Source organism: Myotis nattereri (genome assembly GCF_964212035.1).
Source record: "Myotis nattereri genome assembly, chromosome: X".
In the NCBI taxonomy this organism is placed as follows: Eukaryota; Metazoa; Chordata; class Mammalia; order Chiroptera; family Vespertilionidae; genus Myotis; species Myotis nattereri.
This window is the reverse complement of record NC_138078.1, coordinates 44,353,111-44,375,931: the sequence shown is the minus strand read 5'-3', so window position 1 is coordinate 44,375,931 and position 22,821 is coordinate 44,353,111. Positions and strand designations below refer to the sequence as shown.

The window sequence follows — 22,821 nt, the reverse complement described above, 5'->3', positions numbered from 1 at the left end:
AATTAAAAGTGAAACTACTTTATGATCCAGTAAACTCACTTCTGGAGAAATATCCTAAGAATTCTGAAACACCAATCAGAAAGAATATATGCACCCCTATCATTGCAGCAATATTTTAAAATAGCCCAGATCTAGAAACAGCCCACCAGTGGAAGAATGGATAAAAAAGCTGTGGAATATTTACACAATGGAATACTATGCAGCTGTCTCAAAGGATATCTTACCCTTTGAGACAGCAAGGAGGAACCTGGAGATTATTATGCTAAGTGTAATAAGCCAGTCAGAGAAAAAGACAAATACCATATGATCTCACTTATATGTGGAATCTAATGAACAAAATAAACTGACAAAATAAAACCAGAGGCATGGATAGATGGTATAAACTGACAGATAAGAGGGGAGGTGGGTAGTGCAGATGGGATGACAGAAGGTGAAGAGAATGGGTAAAGAACATATATGCATTGCCCATGGACACAGAAAACAATGTGGTGAGGTCCAGAGGTGAGGAGGGCAAGGTCTGGGTAGTGGTGGACAAAGGGGGAGACAATGGGGAACATCTGTAATGTCAACAATTTTTAAAAAGTTCCTCCAACCAGCAAAAATTATGACTCGCTGAAGGCTCAAATGAGCATTAGGATTTTTAGCAATAAAATACTTTTAAATTGGCATATATTATTTTTAAGACATATTTTGTTATATACTTAATAGACTATAATATAATGTAATCTTAGCTTTTATATGCACTGAAAAACCAAAAAATTTGTGATGTGCTTTACTGTAATATTTCATTTTATTGCAGTACTCTGGAGCTAAACCCAAAATATCTCTGAGGTATTCTATATAATAAAATGGTAATATGCAAATCGACCAAAGAGCAGAACGACTGGTCGCTATGATGTGCGCTGGCCATCAGAAGGCAGATGCTCAATGCAGGAGCTGGCCCCTGGTGATCAGTGAACTCCAACAGGAGGAGGGCTGTTCAGCCACAAGCTTGGCTAACTGCTGGCAAGTGCAGCAGCCTGTCTCCATGGCAGTGCTAAGGATGTCCAACTGCAGTTTTGGCCCACTCCCTGGAGAAAGCAGGCCTAAGTTGTCAGTTGGACATCCCCCGAGGGTTCCCGGACTGCGAAAGGGTGTAAGTAGGGCTGAGGGGACCCCCTCCCCCGCCCAGTGCATGAATGTCATGCACTGAGACTTTAGTATCTATATAAAAGGTGGTGCTTTACTTAATATGCCTCTTTTGGCTTCTTTTCTTGTCTGTTATCTATTAACTTATTAATATCTGAAAAAATATTTTTCAGCTTCAGTAACAACTTTAGAAAACAAGTTCCACCTTTTTTTATTATCTGGCACACCAAGTATATTTGTTCTGCAATTTCTTTTCTTCAACATATAAAAGGACTCCTTATATCTAATATTAATGCCTAAGTATATATTCATACTATCTGCACTCCTCCCCATTTCATAAGATCAAAGTTTCCCTATCAAAGCAAACACCATGACAGAACTCTCTGCTGATCCACCTAGTAACTCAGCAACAGAAAGCTCCTAAAAGAAGCAGACACTCAGCAGAAGGGTTCTTTTTGTTGTTTCTTTAATTTGAGGTTTTTAATTAAATTCATTGGGTGACACTGGTTAATAAAATTATATAGGTTTCAAGTGTACAATTCTATAATACATCATCTGTATATTACATTGTGTATTCACCAACCAATGTTTTTGATGTGCCTCCCAAATTTCAAATGGAAACCAACCCAGTTCCGATTTTATTGAATATAATTTTGGAACTTGAAGAAGAGCATTTGTTTATCTCTACCAGAATTATGAGCATAGATGCCAATTAATACACTGCTCATTTTGAGATGTCTGGTTGTAAGGCGATGGGTATCAGGTAAAAATAACATTTCTTTTTTTTTTTTTTTTTTAAATATATTTTATTGATTTTTCACAGAGAGGAAAGGAGAGGGATAGAGAGTTAGAAACATCGATGACAGAGAAACATCGATCAGCTGCCTCCTGCACACCCCCTATTGGGGATGTGCCCGCAACCCAGGTACATGCCCTTGACCGGAATCGAACCTGGGACCCTTCAGTCCGCAGGCCGACGCTCCATCCACTGAGCCAAACCGGTTAGGGCAAAAATAACATTTCTTTAGCCATCCCTACTCTCAAAATTATGCTGAGAGGGAAAATAAAGGATTGGAAAATGCAATGTGGCATAGTCATCTGAGTCAAAGTCATAAGTTGAGGAAGGAAGCCCATATTATGTGACAAATTGGGAATTTCCAGAGTCAGCCAAATGGAAAAAATTATCTGAGTGTGAGCTAGTTAATAGGAAATTACTTCTATTAAAAGCAATGGTAAAGTATAAAAGTGAACTGGAATGATACAGGCACCTTTTATTACTGATTAATGACCAAATAACTATTACAAACCAACTAAGTGTGAAAATAATCTTTGTTTAACATTTTCTAAACCTAGATCAAAACTTTCTAATAGACCAAATTCCTTGGAAGATTGATTTATGCTTCATCTTTTTAACTCTTAAATCATTTAGCATAGTAGATTACAGGTAGTATGTACTTAATCAATGTGATTGAAACCAGTTTGTAACAAAGAGAAATGGGGATATATTAAAATTCATGCATACTATTCTTTATTCCCCTTTTGCCTTACCCCTATCCCTACTCTATAAATTTCCCCCTTAAACTAAATTAGAATCCTATATAATAAAGAGCTAATATGCAAATGGTTGTCACGCCCTTGCACCCTCGCCCCTGAGCCGGAGGACCTGAGGCTGCGCCCTCCGCCCTGTGGGGCTTGATGGGGGTGGGGCCAGCAGGGTCTGGGTCTCGCACAATTTCGAGGCATGTGCAGGTGGTCGAGGACTTGACTCTGGGTCACGGGACACACCCAAGATTCTGACAGGAGGGAGATTTTCATATACATTTTACTAATTTTCTTTCATCTCTGACACTTCTATTATAGAGAAAGGGCAAATAGCAATATTAAAATATTTCCTCTAATTAATCCCCTTTTAATGTACACGAATTTCGTGCACCGGGCCACTACTGAAGAATAAATGTAAAGGATTTAGTATATGAGTTACATTAATACTTTCAGGCATTAGGTATTGTTTTACTCTGGAATTCAAATAATTTGGGGCAAAGAAACATATTTATGGACTTTCCAAAAATTCAGTCCTTTTAGGATAATTCATTATTAAACTTTATCAATCTCATAATTAAACACTTAAATAGAAATGTAGAAGCCCCAAAATTTACTTGAGCATTGAATCAAGGAAATGTAAATGAATATTGCTGTAAAGAAAGTATGGTGTCACCTGGGTACTAGACTTATCAGGGTGATCATTTCATAGGGTATATGAAAGTCTAACCACTGTTACACATATGAAACAAATATATATTGAATGTCAACTATAATTAAAAAATAATTTACAAAAAAAGTGTAACAGTTAAGTATATCCTGTACAAGGAAGTCTAAAGTATTCAAAACATTACATAATAATCGAGAAAATTATGAGATCCACTAGTCACTAGCAAATTATTTCTCTCTACTCTTACTACTTTCCCAGAAGAATAATGAACCTGGCTTTCCTTTAATATTAATAATATGGGTAATAAGTTAATACTGATTTTAGCATATATCCATAACTTACTATTAAGCACTTAACGTGTTTGCAGCTGCAAAAGAAAAAAAAGACTTGTATGATTTGAGAACACTTACTTCTGGTATATTAGATTGTTTACAGTGATGGATAGGAGGCTTGGGGACCTTGTCTAAAGCACTTGGATAAGCATTAGTTTTGAATACTGCTACTATATTTTCTAGAAAATGGCTATGACAAATTAAAGTTTGAAGGGAGTATCCAAGTGTGGTGGTGGTCTGTGTGTGTATGTGTGTGTGTGTGCGGGGGTGGGGGGGGGTGGCAAATCTAAAATCTTATTACCTGATAGTTTGAGTCCTCGTTCCCCTACTTGAGTGTTATATCCATGGGGCATTCGAAGAATTGCATCATGGAGTCCAGCTAATTTTGCCACTGCATACACATCCTCAGGTGAAGCACTGATGTTTCCATATAACAGGTTGTAGTAAATGGTATTATGGAAGAGGACAGCATCCTGGAGCAAGCAGACACACACACATATTTATGTTCATTATAAAGATTATTAAAATAACAGTAAAGACATAAAGACTAAAACATGATAACCCCCAAATCACCCCCCACATCCCTGCAATCCCATTTCCCTTCCCAGAGATAATCACCATTAACAATTTGCTGTGTATTATTGCTGACTTTTTTCAATCCATTTATAGGCCTAAACATACACCTTTTTTCAACACAAATGGTGACATATTATATGTATTATTTTGCAAACTGCTTTTTTCACTTAACACATCCTGGAGATTGTATATATCAGTAATAGAAACCTACTTCATTCTTTTTAACAGTTGTGTAATACTAAGGGTACATCATAGTTTATCCATTCCTCTATTGATGGACATTAATGTAGTTTCTAAATTTTTGTTACTACAAAGAATGTTGAAATATCATTGTATATATGACTTTGTGCACCCATGTATTTCTTTCTGTAAGAAGGATTCCTATAAGTAGACAGAGTTGAAAGGTAATCATATGTTTATCCATTGATAATATTGCCCTACAGTCTTAAAATGCTGACAAGTAAGTACACATTCCAACCAATAGTGTATAAGGGTGCCAAGTCTCCATATACTCAGCAATCCTGGATATTAGTAAGTTTTAGTTGATGCTACTTTATAAGTAAAATGTGCTTTTGGTTTAAATTAGCATTTCCCAAATTACTAGTGAGGTAGAATATGTCTTTACAAAAACATATGTTTCTCAAAGCTTTTAAATTGAACTTAAAACACAGAAAAAAATATGAAAGTTCACTGCAAACATTCATTTATTATTTCAATTTATCCTGACATAACAAACTAAACCTAATTTAATTAGAGCATCCATCTCCCACTTCTCTTTAAGTCTCCAAATGATTGGAAGGCGATAGATAGTTAGTGAGATGAAATAAAATGACTCCATTAGTTCAAATGAACAAGGATACTCAAAACTTCTTTAACATCATAATCAGAATTTTAGATATTATTTAAATAATATTCTAATCATTTATATTCCTACTACTAATATAAAACATTATTTTATTAAGTTGGAAATTAAACCAAATGAGCTTAAAGTTCTATAAAGAGAAAATACTTATTTTTAAATACTTTATATTCAGAAAAAGTTAAACAAATGCTAACTAGAAACTGTGAAAATACAAAAAATAAGGTAAAATAAAAATGAATTAAGTAATCTATAATCTTACCATCCAGCAATAACTACTATTATCCAAAATGTTTCTATCTTTTTTCTCTACTGACATGTATTCATTTAATATTTAAAAACTGGGGATATTATGTTTTGTTTTGGTATCCTCTTTTTCAACAAACTTTGTATCTGAGTATTTTGCCAACACTCAATATTCTTTAAAAACTTGGTATTTACAAATGGCTGTATGACATTTGATACTATGATAATTTAACCATCTACTTATTATTAGACATTTATATTTTTTCTAATTTTGCTATTATAAATACTGCTGTAATGAGTATCTTTGCATATAAAAATCTGTTCACATCTATTAATTTCCTTACTAAAACTTCCTAGGGGCAGAATTATTGGAATAAAGTGTGTGAGTATATTTCAGGCTCTTGATATATATTGCCAATTTGCTCATCAGGAAAGCTGTATACTTACACCAGCAATACAAGAGACTGGCCATTTAATTCATAGCCCTGACCAAACTGGATGCCATAAATTTTAAAATCCTTGACAATCTGGTAAGTAAAAAATGGCATTCCATGCTTGATTTAATTTATATTGCTAAGGCCTCCAATGAGGATGAACATCTCCTCTTTCCTTTATTGACCACATATATTAATCCTTAATGAATAAAATGTTTTATTTTTCAAGAGAATGGCTGGAATCTAGTTATACATAGTTATATGGATGAGGACAATGAGCCCTAAGTAGGCACAGCTCATAATTCAGTTTACTTTATATACAGTTTAAGTCAGTGTTTTCCAACATATAGTCTATGAATATCTGTAACAGAATCACCTAGGTGACATATTAAAAAATATGGGTTTCTCAGCCCCATATTGCAATCCTAAATGAGAACCAAGGTGTGTGAGAGAGCGAGCTGGTATTTCAATAATCTCCCTAGGTAATTCATGTACCCTAACATTTGGGATTCTCAGTGAAAGGGAGGACAAAGCAGAATGGAATGCATCAGATCACTTGGGGACCTTTTACAAGTTACACATACCTGTCTGATCCCTTTTCTACATTTCTCCCAGGGAATCTGATTCTGATTCTAGGCTGCAACTTATTCCCAGGTCTCTCTATTGGCTTTCAGCATAAGAAAAACTCACATCCTATAAAAGCTATCTCCTTCTTGTCTTCTACACTCTTACTCTGGCTTTACTTTACTCCTCCACCCCTCCACCCCAAAGTCATTCAGCAAATACTTGTTAAATGCTTACTATGGGTCAGGAACTGTGCTTGGTACTGAAGGGACAGTGGTGAACAAGGCATACAAACTTGAAGTTGGCAGCCAAACTGCTTTGTAATTTTTATAAATTTACTATATCTAAAACTGTTCAAAATTACAATAATAATTTTCACTTCCTGAACAATTGTATAATGAACATTGTCTTGGTGCTTTACACATATTATCTCTAATCTATAATAATTCTATCCTATAAGAGAAATAGTATCCTTGTTTTATAGATGAGGAAACTGAGGCCAAAACCACAGAATTTATAAGGGTTAGAGCTGGAGTTAGAATCAGGTTCTGTTTGATACCAGTGTTGCCTTTTTCCTCTATATTACTCTGTCTTTCTAAGGCTTAAAAAAAATCGTTCCTTCGTGTAGACTTTCCATTCACTTTTTTTCAGTCTTTTTGGTAACAGAATTTGACCTACAGGGCTTAATGTTTCCTAATTAGAACATATTGACTCCTTGGATACAAATTATTCTGGTAAAAGAGCCACCAACCCAATAAATCTCCACCCCAAGTAGTTTTCTTCTTTCATTTAAATACCTGAGGCACTACTCCCACTGCTCTCCGAAGGCTCTCCAGACTCACATCTTGTATATTTTGACCAGCAAGGTAAATGTTACCCTTTTGAGGCTCATAGAAGCGAAACAACAGCCTCACTATTGTGCTTTTCCTGAAATTGGAGATAAGGAAAGGTTATTTAGCTCCTAATGACATTAGGAAACCCCTGTTTTAAACAACAGTATTCACTCTATCTTGATAAAGAAAAAATATTATATTGAGAATCATTAATCAATGATGTAGAATTTTATAAATAACTAAATTACCCACCCTGACCCACTACCTCCTACAATGGCCACTTTCTTTCCTGCAGGGACTTCAAAAGATATTCCACTAAGAACTTTCTGCCCCTCAATGTATTCAAAATGCACATTATCAAAGGCCACCGTAGCTGTCTGTGGTGTGATCTGAAGGGGAGATGCCATCGCTTTGTCCTAGCAGAGAAGAGAAAAAAACAAAAAACACAAAAACAGCCACTTTAATACTTCCTAGAGCACAACTATGCAGATGATTTTCTAGTTCACGGAGATAAAAAGGAAAATAATGGGAAGAAGGAAGTTTATAAGTACAGTTAGACCACTTCCAAGCATGCTTTTAAAGACTTGCTTTTCACTGCTAAGGTAAAAAATCCTGGATGCTTTAATTTTTCAGTATTTTGGGAGGGAGGTAAAGGGATACTGGACAGGGGAGTAAGGAAGTAGAGGAAGTAAGAAGAGGCAATTGCACATCGTATAATCATTATTATCAAAAATAAATCAAGTGTAAGTACAAATAATTCCAGTTAACAATATTTAGCTTCTAGACATAATATTCTTTGTTAATACTGTAAGGTTTCTAAAGATAGAAGTAAAAACCGTAACGATTTCCTAATAGACATGATAATCTCAATTTCTGCAAAAATGAAATTGGTTTCCTACCATGGTCATGCAAGAATATTCCCCTAGAATAATTCTATTAAAGTGACAAAGCTCACATGCTTTTTGAAAGGTACTAAATAAATTACTTACTTTAATTCGGGAGTCTACCTTGAGTAATGTAAACAAGGTATTCATATCTATGAGTGCTTGTCTAGTTTCTCTATATACAGTTCCCAGAAAGTTCAAGGGTAATGAAAGCTGAAAAAGCAGTCCATTCACCATTACTAGATCTCCAACGGTAAGGGTACCTTAATATGCAATTAACAGAAGAAGAAAAAAAGGTATTTTAGATGTTATGAACTGTTCCAATTTAAAGTAGAGAAAGTCTATTACTCTGCAATACAGTTCAAAATGTGCAAAATAAAAAATGTACAAAATCAGCAACTCTTAGGCCTACTAAAATTTCAAAGCATTTTTTAAATTAAATTTATTGGGGTGACATTAGTTAATAAAATATATAGGTTTCAAGTGTACATTTCTATGATATACCATCTATATATTATATATTGCTCTGTATGCCCAATGCCCAAAGTCAAATCTTCTTCCATCACCATATATTTGACCCCCTTTGCCCTTTAGTCCAGTGGTTCTCAACCTGTGGGTCACGACCATCGGAAAACAAAAATAGCATATCAGATATTTACATTACAATTCATAACAGTAGCAAAATTATAGTTATGAAGTGGCAACAAAAATAACTTTATGATTGGGGGTCACCACAACATGAGGAACGATATTAAAGGGTCGCGGCATTAGGAAGGTTGAGAACCACTGCTTTAGTCCATAATTTAGGAAGACAGGGCACTTGATATATGCTAAATAGAATAGGAAAAGTCAACCCATACACTATACATTATACACACAAAAGTATGGCTTAAGTGAGGATAAAAACCAAAGGCTGAAAATCTCTACTTAAGCTAGTTTCTTTGTAATATAAAAAAGAAATTTAAACAAGAGTATATATTAAAAAATTAGAGCAAATGCATGTTATGACTGAAAATGAAAAACCATGTATTAAGGTCACAATGAATAAATGAATCCTAACTTGAGTGGGCAGGTAACAAAAATGAGGTATAGACATTATTAATTTTTAAAATGTTTTTCAAATGAAAAACTATTAGAAAGGTTAAAAGGTTACTAGTAATTCTAAAGAAAAGATTGCTTGAGTTTTAGTCCTTTGGACTAAAGACTAGTTACATTGATTTTCAGTTTAATAAGAGAAATTAGAAACTTTAGATGCTAAAAAAGTTACTCCTCAAACAATCAGATTGTAGGCCCGAAAAATATATAAACAGTAATTCCAACCAATGAGAGAGTCAGTGCTAAAATTCCAAATAAAGGAAAAAAAGATTACTATACAATCAAGAAAACACATTCTGATACACAAAGGAAAGTATTCCAAGGATGTTAAAGCACATTATTGAATATGCTTTATAATGAAGACTACACACATTAATTTCATTAATCTTTATTTATAAAGGTTAAGTAAAACATACATGAATGTTAAAACCATAGATCCATTACCTGCCACAATTCCCTGACTGGCAAGCACCATTATAGCTGTTAAACCAACACTGAAAATAGCACTTTGACCAAAGTTCAGCATAGCCAGAGTAGAGGTACTTTTCAATGACGCAGTCTCATATGTCTTCAAAAATCCATCATATCTTTGTGCTTCATAGTTTTCATTATTAAAATACTACAAAAAATATATAAAAATAGTAACTACAAACACGTATATTAGAATTTATTCTCTTAAAGTAATTATTATCTTTTTTATCAGACTTTCATGTACAGAAAAATTTTGTAGTACCCACTCCATTTTATTTATTTATTTTTAAATATATTTTTATTGATTTCAGAGAGCTGAAAAGGGGAGAAAGGGATGGAAACATTGATGAGAGAGAATCATTGATTGGCTACCTCCTGCATGCCCCACACTGGGGATCCAGCCCGCAACCCAGGCATGTGCCCTGACTGGGAATCGAACAGAGACCTCCTGGTTCATAGGTCAACCCTCAAACACTGAGCCACGCTGGTCGGACATACCCATATCTTAAAAAAAGCCATCAAGGGTACTTCATTCACAAACCTTCCCCATATCTCCTGGAACTTTAAGTTGACAGTTGTCATTGTCCCCACTGCAATATGCCTCTTGTACAGTCATTGGCATACTTACTTTAACTTTCTCAGTAGATTAACAAATTCTGGGAGGGTAAGGATTAAATATGAAGCATTCTTTTTTTACACAGAACTTAGTGCTTTGCAAACAAGAGGCATCCTATATAATAAAGAACTAATATGCAAATGGTCATCACGCCCTCATGCCATAACGGCTCAGACACTCAACACTGGGGAGAGAGGAATGGGGATCAGCCAGACACAAATGAGCTGGCAACAGAGGAATGGGTACCAGTCAGGCACAAATGAGCTGGCGAGAGAGGAATGGGGACCAGCCAGGCACAAATGAGCTGGTGAGAGAGGAATGGAGACCAGCCAGGCTGTGGCACAGGAGAGGGACAAGCTGCCTGCCCTGGGGTCCCGGGCAAAGCTGTCTACCCATGGTCCCCTACGGCTGTGGCTGGCACAGGTGAAGCTGGCCCAGATCCTGGGTGCCTATGGTTGGCCAGAGGGAGGGAATCCTGGGGCCCAGGTGTGGGGTGAGGCATAGGTGGTTAGGGGCAATCAGGCCAGCAGGGGAGCAGTTAGGGGTGATCAGGCCAGTAGGGGCACAGTTAGGGGCAATCAGTTAGGCAGGCAAATCTGGTTAGGGGCGATCAGGCAGGCAAGCAGGCAGGTGAGCGGTTAGGAGCCAGCAGTTTCAGATTGTGAGAGGCAGTCGGACATCCCCCAAGGTGTCCTGGATTGGAGAGGGTGCAGGCCGGGCTGAGGGACCCCCCCCACCCCCGTGCATGAATTTTATGCACCAACCTCTAATTCAATAATAATTGTTAAATGGAAAAATTAACAAATAAGCAAAATGAAAGCACTATGATAGGCACTCTGAAGGACAGAGAGCCAAGAACTTACATGCTAAATTCATTAGCTTAGTGTTCATTCTACATCAAAATGCTAACCATACTCATATCACTTTCTGATGGTGTCACAAAAAAATTAATGTGGAAATAAAGGACAATTTCTAAATAAAAGAAAAATAATAAAGGTACTATTATTCTATCACACCTACAGATACTATCTTAATCTGAAGCTCTAAGTTATAGTAACTATTAAATTAAATGGCAAAACAAATCTTAACACAATTTAAAGGCTGAGGAAAAGTATAATAAAACATAGTACCTTCACAGTTTCATAATTCAGCAGCGAATCTATGGCAGCGTTACCTGCATCATTATCAGCTTTGTTCATTTCTATTCTAAATCTAGTTCTGTAAGACAAAAATTTGCATAGGCATGAAATGTTTGTTAAAGAATCATAACTAATTTCCAAATCTTGACTGGCCTCTGGGGAATACCTTACCTCCACCGGGTGATGGCAACTGTGAATGCTGTGTATGCACCAAGTGTCCCAAGAGTCACCAGTGCAAACTGGGCACCACATTTGTAATACTGAAGAAGGCAAAAGAAGAAAAGAGAAATAGTCACTGTTCTTGTCAAATAGTTTATAATATACAATAACAAATTTTATTCAAAAGATTTTAAAAAACATGTTGGTGAATAAATGAATAATTATTTGGGGAAGAAAGAAAATACCTTAGGAAATCTACTTTAGGTAACAAGGGGAGAAAGGCAAACTGCACCGGCCACACTGTTGCTACTGTCAAATGTTGATAATAATAGTGCAAAAATCCATGAGAGGAATAATATATATACATTTTAATTTAAAAATATTAAATTGTCTAAAATGTCATGAATGGTGAATAGAAACCCAGATAATTTGAGTATACCAGTCTAAAGTTCTATACAAAAATCTCTGTTAACAATAATCGCAAGCACCAGCTAAATTATTGATCAATGTTTAGAACTAAACAGCTCTTTAAAATAACAATGTAAGCCCAGCTGGTATGGCTCAGGAGTTGAGTGTCGACCTATGAACCAGGAGGTCCTGGTTTGATTCCCAGTCAAGGCGCATGCCCGAGTTGTGGGCTCAATCCCCAGTAGGGGGTGTGTAGGAGGCAGCCAATCAATGATTCTCTCTCATCATTGATGTTTCTATATCTCTCTCCTTTTCCCTTCCTCTCTGAAATCAAATAAGAAAAATAACATTATAAAGATTTTGGACAGTCCCTTGAAGCTTGTAGTAAATAATTTAATATATTGCATAATTCTCTAGCATCACGGTATTGTGCTTTCAAACCATGGACACACAATACCACAATAACTTCAAGTATTAAATAGCTACTAATGAGAAATTAAAAGCTTGTTATGAAAAATGTTTTACTTACCAAAATACCACTGACAAGAGTGACCTCAAACATAATGGGCAGAAGATTAAATACTAAAGCACTCAGAACAAAACTGATACCCCTTGTCCCTCTGTCGATAGCCTTCGATAAAGCTCCGGTCTGTCTGCTGAGGTGGAAAGCCAGATCCAGGTTGTGAAGATGGAGAAAGACATTTTTGGCTATTCTTCGTATTGAATTTTGGGCTACCTTGCCAAATACTGCATTACGAACTTCATTAAAAAAGGCAGCTCCAGCTCTTGATACACCATCTAACAATACAGTCAAAAGAAAAAATGGGGCATAAAAACATTAGAATCCTAGGAATGTAAAAATGATAAAGGCCCGAAAGTATTTGTATAATGAATGAATTCATCACTGAATACTTACACTAAAAGAAATCTAAAAAGCATCTAGTTTAGTGAGTACCAATCTTTCCACCACCATGGATTCCTTTCAATGTTATTCCCCCTATATGCCTCAGGTGTTGAAAGATTTTTCTCCCAACTAGATATTTTTAATACACAATAGCCCATATGGCCTTATTGTAGATAAATACACAGTATCTGCTGAGTTTTTTGATCTGATTAAATTCCCCCAAATAACAATTGATGAAATTGAGATACTGAAAAATCAACTTCATGGACTAAAGCAGGGATGGGGAATATTTGCCCTGTGGGCCACAAAATCATTTGGTCTGGTCCTCCCCAGGCATTAAGGGTGAGTTAATTAAATGTTTGACCAAATATAGCAGGCTAAATTTAAGCTGATAATTTTGTATGGCTTGCAAATGATTTTATAAATATCCAAATGGCCCTTGGCAGAAAAAAGGTTCCCACCCTTGGACTAAAGCATGGCCCCATTCAAGTCTCCTAAGTCTCATAAAATGTCCTTTCTAATGCATGGGGACACAAAGCATCATATTCTCTGCTTTATATAATCTCTGTGTCATGGCTATTGGATATAATTTAATAAAGCATTAATGCACAATAATTAATTAATCATTATTTAGCTATTTCCTTTTTAACTGCTAATAAAAACAACATCAAGAAACTAGCTTGCCTCACTCTTTAAAGGTGTATTACAAGAAGCCTATTAGAAGTGGTTGCTATAATTTTAATGTCTCATTTCATATTACTGTTTTCTAGAACTTGGAGAATGAGACTATTATTAACAGAAGTTTTGGAAAATATATGATACAAAGAATTTTTAAAACCACATATCAAAAAAATCTCACATAAAACAATACATATAAAAAATGCTAAATTGTGTTTGTAGTGAAAAGGTCATCTGCTCAAACATGACGAAACCCTCTTGAAGAAAGTCAACACCTGTAGACAGATCAAAGAATCATACATACAGCCAATCAGAACTGCCGTTGCCATGGTTGCAACTGTATTTGGTGCATCACTCAGGTTCAGCATGTTTCCTGACATCTGGTTGAGGTTGTCTACAGCATATTTAAACATGAAAGGAACCACAATATTCATGGCCTAAAAACATAAAAGCAGCAATTACCCATCATATGAAAATATCCTATATAATAAAAGGCTAAGATGCAAATCAACCAAATGGCGGAAAGACCAGTTGCTATGATGTGCACTGACCACCAGGGGGCAGACACTCAATACAGGTGCTCCTTTTGTGGGCTCAGCCAGAAGCCGGGCTCACGGCTGGCAAGTGCAGAGGTGGTGGTGGGAGACTCTCCCGCCTCCGTGGCAGAGCTAAGGACCTCTCGGGGGATGTCTACCTGCCAGCTTAAACCTGCTCCCCATGGCAGGCAGACATCCCCCAAGGGGGTCTGGGATTATGAGAGAGCACAGGCTGGGCTGAAGAATGCGCCCCCCCGCCCCCCCGCACGAATGTCGTGCACTGGGCCTCTAGTTTATTTATAAAAGTATAAATATTTACCTTAAATTAACCATATCAACCATTTCAAGTATTGGAATGATTTTCCCAGTTTATAAAGATAAAATCTTTGGCATTAGAAGAGCTGTCATTTCAGGATTTCTACCTCACACTGACCGCCATGTTAACGTTAATTTATAACCTATGTGCATTAGTCAATTGCTCCTGCCTGATCATAAAATCATCCCTGATCATTCACTAAAAAAAGATCTCTACATTATCTGATATCCTACAGAGCTCATGGCACTTGTGGCAAATTGCCTTATAGTTATTTGTGTATATATTTTTCTTTCCTACTACATCCTTGATGGTCTGTATCATATTTCTCTTTCTGCCCTACCAATGTTGAACACAATGCTTCGTATACAAAGGGTATTTAATACATGCATATAAAATTATTCATTCCCCAAAATAATGGTAAAACTGAAATTATATAGCAAAGAGGATCTCAAAAGCAAATAAATTACTATCATGTGTGGCTGATTCACCATTGGAAGACCAAATAACAGTGATAGACCTACTTGCCCCATAAAGATTCCTTTGCTCCAACACATACAAAATAAAACCACTAAATAACAAACTAACTTTCAAAACTAACCTATTTCTCCACAAGAATATCCCACAATATATGAAAATTAGGAATATAATGTTTTCATATATTAAGGGCAAACATTCAACCACTCACATTTCTATGCAAAGTTATAGTATCAAAAACAACAACCTTCATTTAGAAACATGAAGTTTATTAAACTGCCTAAGTTTTATTTGAAGAAATTAAATTCATATACATTAATAACATGTGAAAACAATTGTATAAGGGTTGACGAAAACAATGAAAACCCAGATCTTGTTAATATTTTATTATTATGTCTTTCATTTTTGTTAAACATACAGAATTTTTTATCAAGAAGCCTGAATTTACCTACAACTGTCAGGAGCTATGTAAATCAAAATTGCAAACTAAGGTACACAAGTGTCTTAGCAACCAAGCAATATCATTAAAATACACAGCAGATATTGGGGTCCTTTTAAGAATGTAACACTATGGGATCAATTGCTTAAAGCTTTCAAGATTTCTAACTTCCAAAATATAATCTAATGGGATAGCAGGTTACTTCTCAATTGTGATTTCCATATAACCATATAACCTCAGGCTCTTGCTTTTGCTTATAATGGTCTCCCACCTGATTTACCTCTCCAGACCTCTCCATTCTTCAAAACCTACTTGGAATCCCATTCCTATCATAATGCCTTCTCTGACAATCACAGCCTACTTGGCACTTACCATTTTCCAACTCCTCTTTTTTGTAGATTATACCTCAATATTTATCATTTTTAGTATATATTTATCATTCACTTTGTCTATAGGTGCATGAATATACTACCATCTCAACCTCAATGACTTTTTGTAGCAAAAGAAAACCCCACACAAAACATTTTGTGAACAACAGCTATGTGAGTTGGATATGGTGTTAGGCACCTTTCACAAATAGTTGAATGAAAACAATTCTATGAAATGGGTATTATGCCTACAATTGAGAAAATGCAGATCTGGTAAGCAGCAGAACTGGGATTAAAATCCAGGACTGACTTGAAATTCTATTATACCATAGCCATATTAGCAGCATATAAGGTAGAAACCATATTTTACTACTTTTGTACCCTAAAATGGATGCTCTCAAACAGCTATAGTTGTAAAATATGGTATAAGTAATTTGGATAAATTTGAGCAGATTCAGGTTTTCCATATAATATAGCCACATCCCCTCATTTGCATTTCAATATACTTGAGTGAGAAATAAAGTGTTAATTACAGCTAGCAGATAATTCTCATAACTCACAGCCTTACTATGTTGTGCTGTTAACTAGACTATAGAACTCAGTTTTCCCATTTTAAAATGTGTATTCATGTATGTGTGTGTGGTTTGAATCATGTATATGGTTCTATGCAATGTTATCTCAGGTTTAGATCTATGTACACAATCAAGATGCAGAATTATCCCATTACCACAAAAGAACTCCCTTGTATTACCTCTTTTATATTCACTCCCATTTCACCTTGCCTCAATCCAGTCCCTGTCTTCTGGGAATCACCAATCTGTTCATAATCTCTATAGTTCAGTGATTTTGAGAATATTATATACATGAAATCATAATAGTATGTAAACTTTTGAGACTGGCTTTTCACTCAGCATAATATCCTTGAGGTTCACTAAAGAGGATGGATGTATCAAGAACTTATCATCCTATCTAATAAAAGAGAAACATGGTAATTAGCCGTACATCCGCTACCCTTCCCATTGGCTAATCAGGGCGATATGCAAATTAACTGCCAACCAAGATGGCGGCTGGCAGCCAGGCTACTGACACAAACAGGAGGCTTGCTTGCTTCAGTGACGGAGGACTCCAACGTTCCCCACCTGCCGCTGCTGGGCTCTGAGCTGCTAAGAAACACTGTTACAAATATAGAAGCTAAACAAAACCCCAGAAACCTGTTTTCAGTCAGCCGGGATCTCAGAGCTGGAGTCGCAACAAAGTTTCAAATACAGAAAGTAAACAAAGCCAGAAACCTGCTTTCAGCAGAGAGGTCTCACAGCTAAAGCCGGCTCTCAGCTCCAGTGACAGCCATAAATTCAAGAATAAAAGGAAAAAAGGAGTGGTTGGGAGCTTCAGTCACCCGCCAGCCAGAAAACGGCCCTCAGCCCCTCACCCAAACTGGCCAGGCACCCCAGTGGGGACCCCCACCCTGAAGGGGGTGTGACCAGATGCAAACAGCCATCATCGCCTCATCCAGGCTGGCCAGGCACCCAAGCGGGACCGCCACCCTGATCCAGGACACCCTTCAGGGCAAACCAGCCGGCCCCCACCCGTGCACCAGGCCTCTATCCTATATAGTAAAAGGGTAATATGCCTCCCAGCACCGGGATCAGTGGAGCCACGAGGCCTCCTGGCCCTGGAGCAGCGTGACGGGAGGAGCTCCCCAACCCCCTGATCGGCCCTGCTCTGTATGTGACAGGGTACGGAGCCCCAACCCCCCCTGATGGGCCCTGCTCTGTGTGTGACAGGGTGCGGAGCCCCAACCCCCCTGATGGGCCCTGCTCTGTGCATGACAGGGGGCAGCGCCCCAACCCCCTGATCGGCCAGCTCTGTATGTGACAGGGGTGGCACCACAACCCCCTGATCCGCCCTGCTCTGTGCGTGACAGGGGGCAGCGCCCCAACCCCGATTGGCCCTGCTCTGTGCATGACAGGGGGTGGCGCCGCAACCTCCCCATTGACCCTGCCTTGAGTGTGACAGGGGGCGGCGCTCCAACCCCCCAATCGGCCCTACCCTGAGCGTTACTGAGGGTGGCATCGAAACCTCCCGATCCGCCCTGCTCTGTGCACGACAGGGGGCAGCGCCCCAACTCCCCAATTGGCCCTGCTCTGAGCCCGACCAGGGGCTGTGGGGCAGGCACCTAGGGATTGGGCTTGCCCTCTGCCATCCGAGAGTGGGCCTAAGCCAGCAGGTCGTTATCTCCCTAGGGGTCCCAGACTGTGAGAGGGCACAAGTGGGGCTGAAAGACACCGCCCCCCCCCCTGCCAGTGCACAAATTTTTGTGCACCGGGCCTCTAGTCTATACTAATAAAAGGGTAATATGCTAATAAGGGCAGACGTCCATCCAGACAAAGCCCCGGCAGCTGTAAGCCCCAGTGGCTGCGAGGCCTGGGGCTCAGGCAGCCGTGAGCCCTGGTGGCTGCGAGGCCCAGGGCTCAGGCAGCCGTGGGCTCAGGAAGCCATGGGCTCAGGCAGCTGTGAGCCCCGGCGGCCACAAGGCCCAGGGTTCAGGCAGCTATGGGCTCACACAGGTATGGGCCTAGGCAGTCGTGAACCCTGGTGGCTGAGAGGCCCAGGGCTCAGGCAGCCGTGAGCCCTGGTGGCTGCAACGCCCAGGACTCAGGCAGCCATGAGCCCCGGCGGATGTGAGGCCCGGGGCTCAGGCTTCACAGCCGCCACGACCGGCAGAGGCAGCAGCAGTGGGGTGATTGGGGTGGCACCTTCCCCTGATCAGCCTGGTGCCTCCCACAGAGAGACATCCCCTGAGGGCTCCCGGACTGTGAGAGAGGGCAGGCCGGGCTGAGGGACCCACCCCCAGTGCATGAATTTTCATGCTCCGGGCCTCTAGTCCTATATAACAAAACCCTAATATGCAAATTGACCAAACAGTGGAACGACCGGTCGCTATGATGAGCACTGACCACCAGGGGGAGTGCCACTCAGCCAGAAGCCGGGTTCACGGCTGGCGAGCACAGCGGCCATGGCAGGAGCCTTTCCCACCTCTGCTGTAGGCAGGCAGTAAGGAGTGAGGGGTCCTGGACTGTGAGAGCCCCAGACTGTTAGAGGGATGTCTGACTGCTGGGGGGATCGGGCTTAAGCCAGCAGGTGGACATCTCCTGAAGGGTCCTGGACTATGAGAGGGCATAGGATGGGCTGAGAGACCTCCCCCCAGTGCATGAATTTTGTGCACTGGGCCTCTAGTATAACCACATATTTCAACAATTCACCCCTGAAGAACATTTTGGTTTTTTCTAGTCTGGCACTATTACAAATAGTGGTGTTATGAATATTTTCATACATGTGGTCATAAGTTTTCATATCTTTAGGATAAATGCTCAAGAGTAAAACTGCTAAGTAGTATGGTAAGTCTACATTGACTTTTTAAGAAAATGCCATACTGTTTCAGAGTGGCTGTACCATTTCATATTCCTACAGTAAAGTATGAATGATGCAGTTCATCTACATCCTCATCAACATTTGGTATCATCACTTTTTAAAAATTTGAAAACATTTTAATAGGTATAGAATTATATCTCATTGTAGTTTTAATTTGTGTTTCCCTAATGGCAAAGAAGTTGAATATCTTTTCACGTGTTTATTTGCCATCATTTATCCTCTTTGGTGATATATTTGTTCATATTTTATAACTGGACTGTTTTGTGTGTTTTTTTTACTGTTGAGTTTCAAGAGTTCTTTATGTATATTCTCGACATAGACCACTATATAGCTTGTCTTTCATCCTATATGAAGAACCTGAACTCCTACTCCACCTAGCAGTCATAAGCAGTCCCTTTCCCTATGAATGAATGGAGGCTGAGGTGAGAACCTGGACTTTCATCTCCACCTGCAGTAATAGGGCAGCAGCCCATTCCTATTTGGAATACTGTCACAGGAGGCTTGCTAAACAGCTTTAAATAAAATCCATAGTCTCATAACAGTACCCAAAATAAACAGGTTTCAATAAAAAAATCATTCATCACACCAAAGACTACTAAGATATCAACTTGAATGAGAAAACAATAAACGAACACAAATATCAGAACTATCTCACAAGGATTTCAGAGTAGCCACTATAAAAGTGCTTCAAGGATCATTTATGAGCATGCTTGAAACAACAAAAAATAGAATGTCTCAGCAAATAAAGAACATAAACAAAATACAAATAAAAACTTAGAAACTGAAATTTAAAAAGAAACCTGAATGGATGGGCTTCATGGCATAATGGAGAGGACAAAGGAAAGACTGAATAAGATGCTTCTGGCTGGAAGATGGAGGAAGGGGCCACAAGTCAAGGAATGCAGGTGATCTCTGGGAGCTGGAGAAGGCAAAGAAACAGATCTGTCCCAAGAGCCTCTGGAGAGAGCACAGTCCTGCCAAATGCCATTATTTTGATCCAGTGAAACCTAATTTTGTACTTATGACCTTCAGAGATGTAAAATAATAAATTTGTGTTGTTTTAAACTATTAAGTTTGTGATAAGTTGTTATAGCAGCAATAAGTAACAAAGGAAATTTAATAGGAAAGAGGATAGAAACAACTGGAAAAAACAATGAACCTTCATATAAACTGGATACAAGAATTAACTTAAAATGAATCACAGAACTAAATGTAAAAGGTAAAAATAGAACTTTTAGAAGAAAACACAGATCTTAATGGCCTTCAGTTAGGGAAACAGTTCTCAGACAAAACAATCAAAGCATAATCCATAAAATAAAAAAAAATGATAAACTGCAACCTATCAAAATTAAAAACTTTTGTTCTATAAGACACTATGAAGGGAATTTAAAAAAGCTATATACTTGGATGAAATAAAGACAGGTATCCTCCACTTTCTGAATGTGTTATGCCACCTTGCTTTATGAAAGACCTATATTAGTAAAGCATGTCCCAAAATTCACACAAGAAGTAATTTTGATAGAAAACACAGGTTTATAATTAAAAATTGTAAATTTTTTATTGGTTCATAAAATATACAGTATAGGGTTATGTATGGAATAGCATATCGGGTAAATGGCCTCCATGGCTTTGCTGGCACATACGCACTCTTTTGTTGAAATTTTCCATGACCAAAATGCGGCTGCTCAGACAATAACAGTTAATGATGCTCGCTATTGTGACATGATAATCCAGTTTTTTGTGCCGTGGAGGCCATTTACCCAATATGCTATTCCGTACATAACCCTATACGGTATACTTTATGAATCAATAAAAAATTTACAATTTTTAATTACAAACCTGTGTTTTCTATCAAAATTACTTCTTGCATGAATTTTGGGACACCCTTTACCTGTTTTCACCAAATGAAAAAAATCCTAAGAGGATTTTCAGTTTTATGAAAAAAGCTGTTACCGTACTAACGTAGATCTTTCATAAAACCAAGTGGCATAATGAGAACTTTGGACAGCAGAGGATATTCTTCGCTTTATGCCATTTTGACTTACAAAAGGTTTCATAGGAATGCTCTACTGTGGGATAGTGAGGGAACCTGTACATAAATAACTCACAAAATTCAATGGGAAAAACAACAGCTCAACTAAAACATGGAAAAAACACTTGAACAAACACTTCAAAGTGAATATATGGATGACGACTAAGCACATACCAAGATATTCAACATCATTAACATTAGGGAAATACATATTGAAACCACAGGTAGCACAGTGGGGCCTTGACTTACGAGTTTAATTCGTTCTGTGATGGAGCTCGTAACTCAAATAACTCGTATGTCAAATCAATTGTGAATGAGTGAGACACGTAATGCTGGGCTGATGTTGTGGCATTCACTGTGACGTTCGCTGCGCCAACCAGCGGTGGGGTATCTGAAGCTGGCTCTTAACCCGAATTTTAGCTCGCAACTCAAAGCAAAAAATCGGCCGAGAGACGGCTCGTATCTCGAAAAACTCGTTAGTCGGGACACTCGTAAGTCAAGGCCCCACTGTACTATATACCTGACAATACCAAATGTTGGCACAGATGTGAAGCAACTGAAACTTTCATATATTACTGGTGGGAAGACAAAAACAGTGAGTTTGGAAGAGAGTTTAGTAGTTCCTTACAGTTAAAAATACATTTACCCTGAAATCTCTTCTAGGTATTTATCACAGGGAAATTAAAATTCAGGTTCTCAAAAAAATGTGTACCTGAGTGTTTATAGCAACTCTAGTTATAATTGCCAAAGGGTGGAAAGAAACCAAATATCCACCAATGGGTGAATGCATAAACAAACTCTAGTACATCGATAATATGGAATACTACTAGGCAGTAAAAAAGAACTGCTAATATCTATAATAATAAAAGCGCAATATGCTAATTAGACTGGACGACCTCCCTGATGAAGCTGGCAGCCAGAGGGAAGCCCAGGTCCCGGGTGCCAGAGGAAGCCGATGCCAGTAGCCAGGGGAAGAAAGACCTACACTTGCATGAATTTCGTGCATCAGGCCTCTAGTATTCAATGACTGGGATGAACAACAAAAACAGTATGTTAAGTGACAGAAGCCAGATCAAAAGGCAAACATACTATATGAGTCTATTTATATCAGCAGTCGCCAACCGGTGGTCCGTGGACCACTGGTGGTGAGGTCCGAAAGGTTGGTGACCGCTGATTTATATGGTATTCTCAAAATGACAAAACTATAGTGATAGAAGATAAATTAATGGCATCCAGCAGCTAAGGGTCTAGAGAGTGTATGTCTACAAATGGGTTACACAAAGTACACATTTGAGGTAATGGCACATTTCCATATCCTGACAGTGGTAAACCTATATAATAAAAGGCTAATATGGAAATAGACCGAATGGTGGAAAAACCGAACCAGTTGCTATGACGTGCGCTGACCACCAGAGACATGCGAACATGGAAGGTGTCAGCAGCAGGCGGCAGAGCGTGGAACATGGTGGGCATCAGCTGTGGCAGGATGGTGGAGCAGGTGAGTGGGGGTGCCAGACCAAGGCGGGGCGCCGGTCGCTGTCACCGGTGTGAGCCTCTGGTGGTTACTGAAAATTCTTTGCTCCTGCACACCACTGTCGTGATCAGTGCTTATACCTGCTGCAGGCGCCAGCCCTGCTCGCACCCACTGCCGGTGCCTGGAGTCGGCCCTGATCGTTTGGCACCATCAGT

The 22,821-nt window shown here is 38.7% G+C and overlaps 1 protein-coding gene across 1 annotated transcript in view; it reads right to left on the bottom strand.

The window, feature by feature from the left end:
* Nucleotides 1–22,821, bottom strand: part of ABCB7 (ATP binding cassette subfamily B member 7) — a 195,914-nt gene that overhangs the window by 38,416 nt on the left and 134,677 nt on the right. Inside the window, exons 4-12 of the mRNA XM_081080815.1 lie at nucleotides 13,840–13,972; nucleotides 12,483–12,751; nucleotides 11,558–11,646; nucleotides 11,378–11,465; nucleotides 9,605–9,779; nucleotides 8,171–8,328; nucleotides 7,434–7,597; nucleotides 7,146–7,275; nucleotides 3,971–4,142 (exon numbers count right to left, since the gene is read on the bottom strand). Of these exons, the coding sequence (XP_080936941.1) occupies nucleotides 3,971–4,142; nucleotides 7,146–7,275; nucleotides 7,434–7,597; nucleotides 8,171–8,328; nucleotides 9,605–9,779; nucleotides 11,378–11,465; nucleotides 11,558–11,646; nucleotides 12,483–12,751; nucleotides 13,840–13,972 (1,378 nt within the window). The remainder of the gene's footprint in view (nucleotides 1–3,970; nucleotides 4,143–7,145; nucleotides 7,276–7,433; nucleotides 7,598–8,170; nucleotides 8,329–9,604; nucleotides 9,780–11,377; nucleotides 11,466–11,557; nucleotides 11,647–12,482; nucleotides 12,752–13,839; nucleotides 13,973–22,821) is intronic.